At 34.6% G+C, this 9,545-nt stretch overlaps 1 protein-coding gene across 1 annotated transcript in view; it reads right to left on the reverse strand.

Moving 5' to 3' along the window:
• Positions 1-9,545, reverse strand: part of CLCN3 (chloride channel, voltage-sensitive 3) — a 98,758-nt gene that overhangs the window by 25,731 nt on the left and 63,482 nt on the right. Inside the window, exons 3-4 of the mRNA XM_012656990.1 lie at positions 4,333-4,490; positions 1,202-1,301 (exon numbers count right to left, since the gene is read on the reverse strand). Coding sequence (XP_012512444.1) covers positions 1,202-1,301; positions 4,333-4,490 — 258 coding nt within the window. The remainder of the gene's footprint in view (positions 1-1,201; positions 1,302-4,332; positions 4,491-9,545) is intronic.

Here is a 9,545-nt window from a genome sequence, read left to right on the forward strand (position 1 = left end):
TAAATATAAGTAAGTTTTTATTACTTTTTAAAAACTGTAACTAGCTATTCTTTAAAATAAAATTGCTCTTCTTTGGAGTTAAAACCAGTCACATCATCCAAATTAATTGTGATCCAAAAAAAAAGGTGTTTAAAAGACACTGAAATATCTTTAAGAGACAGGAGATTTATAAATCTAGCTATTGAAGTCAGAATGTTTACTAATATGTTTCAATCCAAAACTTAATTTACAGACTTAAAAATGATGTCAATCTCATTAAAAATAAAAAATAATTAGTGAAACTCGTAACACTCAGATTTGTAGTTTTTTCTTAAAAAAGAGAAAACCATGTATGTAATAGAGATTATTTTACTGACAGAATAAAAAAATACACAAATTTATGGTCATTCTTATCGTATACCCTTCTTATATAAAAAGATCAATGGGTCACATACACAGAGGCCACAAAATTTTTGTGCAAGCCAATTAGAGATATCAGAGGGAAAAGTACTTCCCTTCATTCTCCACAAAAATTTTAATTTTTCATGTTCTTCTGGGCATAATGTTCCATAGTGGAAGCTGAAAGTGATTAAAACATTCCTTAACATTTGTTTTCAGATCCTCAACTGCTATTTCCCAAAATCACACACATAGGGACTTTGTGGCCATGCCATATAGCATGGTGAGTAAGAGTAGGCTCTAGAGCTGGACTGTCTGAATTCGAATCCTGCCTTGGCCACTTACCAGCTATGCGACCTTAGTCAAGTTACTTAACTTCCCTTGTGCTTCAGTCCCCTTGTCTGTAAAATCGTGGTAATGATAGCACTTATACTATAGGATTGCCATGAGGTTTAAATATGCGTAAAGTTTCAGAACAGTGCATGACACATAGGAAGCACTCGATAAATATTATTAGCTATCTATTATGATGTTAACATCAAAAGATACTTTACTGATCATCTGGTCCAAAACACTTATTTTACAGATACGGAAACTGAGCCCAGAAAGATCAACCAAGTTGGATAGACACTTAAAGTGACAGAACCAAGATTAGACTCAGAAGCTTCCTGCCTCTTATTCTTATATTTAAGAGGATTTTTTTGAAGGAGAAAGAAAATGCTTTTTAAAATCCAACAGTACCTGAAAAAAAATTGAGGGGAGGAGGGGAGAACTACTGAAGTTCTGTTAACTAAAAAAGGATTGCTTTAAAAATGTTATTTACCTGATGCCAATCCTGTTAGTGTTACTACTAGCCATCCTGACCACGCATCATATAAACTCTTTGTCATTTCCCATGCTGATTCTTTCTTTTTGCTGTTGATCTGAAATTAGAAATGTTTATGCTTCATTTTTCAAACTATGAATAGAAGCCACAATTCTGGAATCCAGCAATTTTTCTCAGTTACCATACATAGAACAGTACTTCCTAAACTAAATAATGGAAGAGGTGAGTTTGGGACAAAGTCACCAAGCTAGACAGTTGTTATACCTGTAAACCAGATGACAAGCATTTACCCAGAGATCTTCATTTATAATAAGAACCTCAAGATTTGAGTGCAAGTGTAACCAGCTCTATGAACAAGTTTCAATGACCCCTATATAATCTTCTCCCTTAACTAACTACTTGAAGTTTTGAGTTGTTTCCCAGAAATGGCAGAATTTCTGTAAGACAAAACAGCTGAGATTTTGAAGGCCCCTGGGCAGACTTCTGATGCCAAGACTCACCATGCCCCACAACCTTGTTAATCATACCACTACCTGTCCCAGTGCATTAGTTGGACAAACAGACTTTAGGTTGATTCTCCTTTCATATTAAAAAATTCCTTTCTTCCTTGGCAATGTACATTGTTTCAATAAGTGGCTCTTTGTGTGGTGAGCAATTGGACCTAGGCTGAAATCCCCTTGCGGTTTCAGCCCAAGGGGTCCACAAACCACATAAAGTCTGACATAGACCATTTTAAATTGAATCAAATTCAAACTTTAATTAGTACACGTAACTATCTTTTACATTAATGGAGCAAGACAATATGGTTTGAATAAATATACCTCTAAGTACAATTTTATTTACCTAATAATCATACAAGACACAGGATTTATAGTGTGTCTCACCTTAGGTACTTTGGATTAAAATAATGGTTCTCAAAGTGTGGTACAGACAGACACCCTGGAGAGTACCTGAGACCTTCTAGAGGGGTATGCAAGACCAGAACTATTTTCGTAACAATACTAAGACATTATGTGCCTGTTTTCACCGTGTGGACCTTTTCACTGGAAATGCAAAAGCAGTGGCAAAACTGCTGGCTGCGTATCAGGAATCAGGCAGGGGCACCCAGTGTACTGGTAGTCATTACATTTTTGACTGCCATGCATCCCAGTACAAAAAAAAGGGCCAGTTTCACTTATGAACATTTTTAATGAAGCAATAAAAATTATGCCTGAATCACTGAGTCTTGTTAATATTTTGCGTGATGAAGTAAGAACTATACATAAAGCATTTCTGCTGCATACTGAAGTATGAGGTTACGTGTAATTTATTTGAGTTGCAAAGACACTTACCTGAAACACCATTTTTACTTGAAAGAAAGATGGACATCAAATTATGGTTTTTCAGAGTTGGGACTCTGACAGGTAATTTCTCAGTAATGAACCAAGGAATACTGTCATTTCAAGTAAAATAAATGTGTGTTTGTTTCCAATGATAGAGTTTGAGCTTTCAAGTAAAAATTAGAATTTTGGAAAACTTGTATTCATCACTGTGAGGATGATAGGTTCCAACAGTTAAAGACTTTTTTGAAGAAATCAGTGGTGATATTAACAAATATGATTTTTATATTATATTGTGATATTGTATAATGAAAAGTGTCAACATTTGAAAGGTCTGCGTCATTGTATGATGTTACAAAATCATGTTGAAAGTTCAAGGTGATTCAATGGATTTTAATGTAACAGAAGACAAGGTTCATTCATACAGTTTCAAACTGTACGTTACAACTAACCGTTATGAAACTACCACTTGTCACCTTATTGGATATATTCAAAGATGCACAATAATCTAAAAAGGGTATGAAAATATTCTGTAGCTTTTCCAACTATGTTATTTGTATGTGAAGTTGGATCTTATTCACATACTTCAATCAAAACAACAGATGACACTGAATGCTAAAAAAAAAGCAGATATGAGAATCTAAGTCTTTTATTAAGCCAGACAATGAGATTTATCAAAAATGTAACACGTCATTCTATCACTAAATATTTTTTATTTTGGAAAATATAGTTACTTTTTGTAAAAATGTTACTGATGTTAACATGTAATGGCTTTTGTTACTGTTATTTTTAAATGAATAAGTATTTTTAAAATTCCTTGGTTTTAGTACCTACTATGGTAAATATCAATTGATGTAACCCACATAGGCAAAAGCTTCTTGGGGTCTTCTTTTAGAGTTTAAAGAGGATCTGACGCTAAAAAGTGTAAGAATCACTGGATTAGAACACTGATTTCATGTATTATATCTTTTTTTCCAATGCAGTCCTAAAAGTAAATATCTGATGAATTTTAGAAGCTGTACCTTTCATAAACAATGTATTCTAATTTCAATTTCAGATTTCACACATGTATACATTAATATGAAAGGTTATAATTAATTTGTATAAACAGTAATTTTTCACTTACAAGTACATTGCTGACACCAAAATTATATAGGGCCTTTTGAGATTTAGAATTCTATTTTTGAAAAAGATTTTTTTTCTTTTTCAGAAAATGTATTTTGGATTACATGATATCAGTAAGTCACAATTACCAACAAAAAGGATCCATAAATTACACTTTATGTTAAAGCCAAAATTTTTTTTTTGATTTAGTGATTCACAACAACACTCAATAAGCCTTACTCAGGATCCAATTTGAGAACTATCTCAGAATCCAACATTAGAAAAGGGGATAAAAGAAAACAGCAAAATCTCACAAAACTATCTCCCCAATACATTTCTTCTTTTTTAATAATAAGAGTTATGCAACAAGTTTCCTCTTTTGCCTTAACTGCCAGGCCGTTCAAAGCCAAAAATCATGCTCACCTCCCCATCTTGCACTTGGCTTGCTCTCCCCCCAACTCCTGCACTGTGTTTTCCCCTTTCCTTGCTACTTTGTCTTCTTATGTATTAATAATTCTTTGTTTTTAAGCTACCTCAAATCCTTTCTGGAAAGATATGGGGTACGAATAAACTAAAAATAAAATAAAGCATACAAACTCTTAGAAAGAGAAAAAATATATCACATATGAAATGTAGAAATTTACTTACATTTATTTTAATCTATAACATACATTTTGGCAGTCTGATAACATTGGCAGAACTTACCCTTCTATGTCTTTCTCTGTCTTTACATTTCTCTCGTACCCAATCAATAGTATGAAAATCATCATATGTACCAACACCTGGAATTGGTTCATCCAAAAGATCCAGTAAGTGTGTAGAACTGTTAATGCTGCCTCCATTTGTCATTGTATAATGAGTTCCTACAGAGCAAAAAAGGAAGGGTGAGTATGTTTGAAGAGACAACAGTGAGCTCTGTAACCATCTTAGAAGTTCATTGGTAAATCATACAGAAATTGTATCATTTGAAATAATTTCAATTAAATAGAGGAAAATGTTAGGAAAAATTACCCAAAACCTGGAAATAAGGCAAAAAGATTATGGCATGTCCTTTCAAAGTCATACTAGAGTATCAACAACGAGCCTGCCTAATAGTCATCTGAAGCTCTGTAGAAGAGAACTTTATGTGACTTGCTATTTACTATTAATTAAGAGAGAGACTCCGTAATGTTAGAAAATGACTTGTAGAAGATTGATAAATTGAAAATGGTTATTTTCACTGGCAAAACAAAAATGGATTCTGTCCAGTAGAAAAAAATAACCCCTAGAGTTGTAGTTTTGTTGATTTCTTTGTTTTTGCCCTGTAAGAACTTTTTTCTTTCCCTGCCTATATACATATCAGTCGCATTATCATCCTCTGATCAGCCTTGTCGTCATGCTGGCTCTCTCATTAGGGTTAAATAAATCTTTGACACATGTTCACTGTGTATTTTATATGAGTACAGCAGACTTAACAAATGCACTAGGAAGGACATTAAAAGACAATTCAACAAAAAGCAATACAAATGCCTTTTAAATATGAAAAAAAGTTCAATTGAACACATAAAAAGAAATACAAATCAAACCCACAATATCATTTTCCTCTATCAGATTAGTAAAGATTAAAAAAAGTGTGAATACGCTGAGTGGGCAAAAGTTATGGAGAAAGAGGCCCTACCATAAAATCAGTAGTTTAAGTATAAACTAGAATAGCCCCTTTGGGAAGGCAAAAGCTATCAAAGCTTAATATACACAAATACTCTTCAACCCAGGAAGTTCATTTCTAGGAATTTTGTCTGCAGTTGCACTTGTATAAATCCTTGAATAAATCCATAAATTATGCACAATGTGGGCAGAACATCTTACTATGTGCTATAGAAAGAAAACAAAAACATATTAATGCCAAAGTGCTTATAATCTAAAATAGGGTTTGGCAAAGAGCCAGCGAGTATTTTAGGCTTTCGAAGCCACACAGTTGCAACTACTCCACTCCGCCACAGTAGCACAAAATAAATCATACACGGCACGTAAATGAATGTGTACAAATGTGTTCCAATAAAACTCTATTTGCAAAACAGGTGAAGGGCAGGATTTAGCACATGGGCCATAGTTTGCCAACTGCCAACTCATGATCTAAAATCTGTACGGCACAAACCAAACTCAACTGAAGATATTTATTGAGAATTTTTTATATGAATTGCACTTTTCTATATAGTGTAGGAGATACAAAGATAATGAAAAAAAAAAATACTGTCCCTGACTTCAAGGTACAAGTTGTGAGTTCCCAATCCAAAATTACATTTCAAAACAAAGTTCTAACATTGAAGTACTATAAAACAAAATTTTAATCATGTTACCTATATTTAATCTGTTACAAAGAAATCTTGGGACTATAGTACCTAAAACTAGATGGGATTAATCTGAGAAAATGTCCTTAAAATATGAATTTTAAATTATAATTTGAAATAATTAGGCTATGGTTTCACAACGAGCACTACAGCTACATATTCCATGTTAGATATGCTTACACCTATTTCCGAAAAGAAGAAATAACTGATGTGAATACAGTCTGTAAAAGATAGTTTATATGACTGTTAGAGTCTGGAGGGAAAAAAATGGGCTGGATAAGAAATACGTGAAAACTGCTCAACTTAACAGTGGAAGTAAACATTGATACAACCATTTTGAGGGGTAGTTTGGAAACATCTATCAAAAGATAAGGTCTCTACTTCTCGGGATTGCTTCAACGAGTGCACAAAGACTTAAAGATTTCACTGAAACACAATGTGTAATACTGAAAAATTCAAACCAACAGAAATGTCACCCATTGGTAATGAATTAAATAACTTATATGTATTTATGCAATGGAATATAATGCAGCAGTTAAAAAGAATGAGGTGTATCAATATATACCAATACAGAAAGGTGGCTACAATATATTGCAGTTTAAAAAAAAGGGCCAAGTAGGCTGGGCCCGGTGGCTCATGCCTGTAATCCTAGCACTCTGGGAGGCCAAAGCAGGACTGCTTGAGGTCAGGAGTTCGGGACATGCCCGAGCAAGAGTGAGACCCTGCCTCTACTAAAAACAGAAAAATAGCTGGGCATCCATGGCATGTGCCTGTAGTCCCAGCTACTCAGGAAGCTGAGGTAGGAGGATCACCTGAGCCCAGAAGTTTGAGGTCGCAGTGAGCTGTAATGACGCCATTACACTCTACCCAGGCCTACAGAGTAAAACTGCCTTTAAAAAAAAAAAAAGCCAGGTGTAGACTAGCATTTGTAATATGCAAATTATTTTGTAAATTTATTGGTTTAAAAATTATGCTTTACATGTATAATTATAGAAACAGAGAAAACTGTATGACCATATATGAGACAATATGTTAATAAGGGTTTCCTCTGGGGAGTAGAATTGTTAGAAACAGAGAACAAGCTTTCATTTTCTACTTTGCACTTACAGATTGATCTAAAAAATTATTTTTCTAAATAAGCATACAAACACAGTATTTTCATAGGGACACAAATAGGGCTATGAAAATAGAGAAATTCTAACGGATCCAACCATCATATAAGTGGAAAGAGCAAAAAAGTGTTAGCAAAAGGCCCAGATTCTAATCCTGGACAACTGGGTGACTTTGGACGAGTCATCTTTAAATATTAAGTATGTATCAGCATCCTTGACAACTATACGATACATGCTGCAGCTTATAATAAAGATATATAAGTAAAGAAGCATTTGAAACGTCTCCAAAGCACTGAAAACTCTGAAAACCTCAAACATAATTTCAAATAGGTGATTTCAGCATAAGTGATTATAAATTACATCCTCAAATTATTTAGCAGTAATATAGAGTTTATGCCAAAAACTAATATAAGATTATTTAGGAGTATGTTATTTTAAGGAAAATGTAATTAATTATTTGACAGAGAATACAAGGAGTGGCACTATGCTAATATTTAAATGAACACTGTAAAAATAAAACACAAGACCAACCTTTTTTTTCTGACTTTTAAGGAATGGAGCAAATTTCCCAGACTGCTCTTGCAGGCTTTCTGGTTTAAACGGACTCATTCCCTTTTGTTTACAGATTAAAGAGACAATCATAAATATTAAGTCACTTAACAAACTATCACGTGGCAAAGCCTGAATTTGAACTTTCCCTAATCACTATGAACATGTTCAGGCTAGAGCAAGACATCTTAAATCAATTGGTCAATGGGAGGGGGAGGGATGCACAAAGAGCCACCGGGTCAATACTAAGAACTAATTTTATTATTGTTAAGCTGTATATGAGCTATACTGTAGATTGCAAACTCTGTTTCTCGATAATTCAAAGAGGCAGCAGAAGCAAGACATGAATATAGAATTCTATATGAATATAGAATTAATATAGTAAACAAAGCAATAAATGTAAATACTGTACATGTAAATACTGCACTAATAAACTGAAATGTCTACTTGCTTCTACCAGGTATTAACAGGGTTCTCACTTATCTCCCTATTAAATGCATTTGAATGTTCACCTTGGAAAGGTATAAAACTTCTAAAAGGACACTAGTACATTGCTTTCAGTGTTTTAGCAGAAGTATTCCAAGAATAAATAATTTACCATTCTTGGCTAAGGGTATAAAGGTCCAATCCCTGCATTGCAATAGTGGCCAGTTAGGAACAGGGTTGCACAGCAGGAGGTGAGCAGCAGGTGAGTAAGTGAAGGAAGCTCTGCCTCCTGTCAGATCAGGGGGCATCAGATTCTCACAGGAGCACCAACCCTACTGTATACTGCGTGTGTGAGGGATCTAGGTTGTGCTGCTTATGAGAATCTGATGCCTGATGATCTGGGGTGGAGCTGAGGCGGTGATGCTAGCGCTGGGGAGCGGCTGCAAATACAGATTATCATTAGCAGAGAGGTTTGACTGCACAATAAATGTGATGCGCTTGAATCATCCTGAAACTCCCCCTTCCCCATTGCCCCTGGCCCATGGAAAAATTATCTTCCATGAAACCGGTCCCTGGTGCCAAAAAGGTTGGGGGCCACTGCTCTTAACCTTAAGTTCTTCCCCACACCCCCGTCCAAATTTTATTGAATAATTTCTGCTTTGTAAAAGCTACCTGAAAGGCCACAAATTATCTTAAGAAAAAGTAACTGGAGAATAAATATAATAGAACATTTATAATATCTTGACAAGCCAGGGAATCTCTGATTCTGCTTTCCATATAATAATATTAAATAAAACTAATTTAGAAAATGTTTTTGGGAGGAAGAGTCAAGAGCCTCTTAAGGCTTTCTGCTACAATGTACGGTACTTCTGTGGTATTCTGGCCCACAGTGCATAAACTAAGTCTTAAAAGGAAAAACCAGATACACCCAAACTGAGGGAAATTTTACAAAATAAATGGCTTGTATTCTTCAAAAATGCCAAGGTTATGAAAGATAAAGAATGACTGAGGAACTGCTCTAGATTCAAGGAGACTAGAGAGACATGACAGCTAAATGTACTGTGCTCCGGGATTAGATCCTGGACCAGGAAGAAAGTGCTTTTTCTTTTGTACTAAAGGACACAGTGGGACAACTGGCGTATTGGAGCATGGTCTACAAATCAGATAATGGTACTGTATCAATGTCAATTTTCTGATTTTGAAAAATGTACTGTAGCTATGTATAAGAGAATGTCCTTTCTTAAGGACATACACGCTGAAGTAGTCAGGGGTAAAAGCGCAGTACGTCTGTATTTTACTCTCTACATGGCTCAGAAAATAAAATAATATAGTATATACATGTACTACATATATCAATATATAAAATGCTATATATTATATACTGCACACTGAGAGGACGAACAGAGACAGAATGAACAAATGTGATAAATGTTAACATTTCAAGAATGGGGTAAAGGGTACATGGGATTCTTTGCATTATTTTTCAACTTCTGTAAGTCTGAAA

Source organism: Propithecus coquereli, unplaced genomic scaffold (genome assembly GCF_000956105.1).
Source record: "Propithecus coquereli isolate 6110/MARCELLA unplaced genomic scaffold, Pcoq_1.0 Scaffold53, whole genome shotgun sequence".
NCBI lineage: Eukaryota > Metazoa > Chordata > Mammalia > Primates > Indriidae > Propithecus > Propithecus coquereli.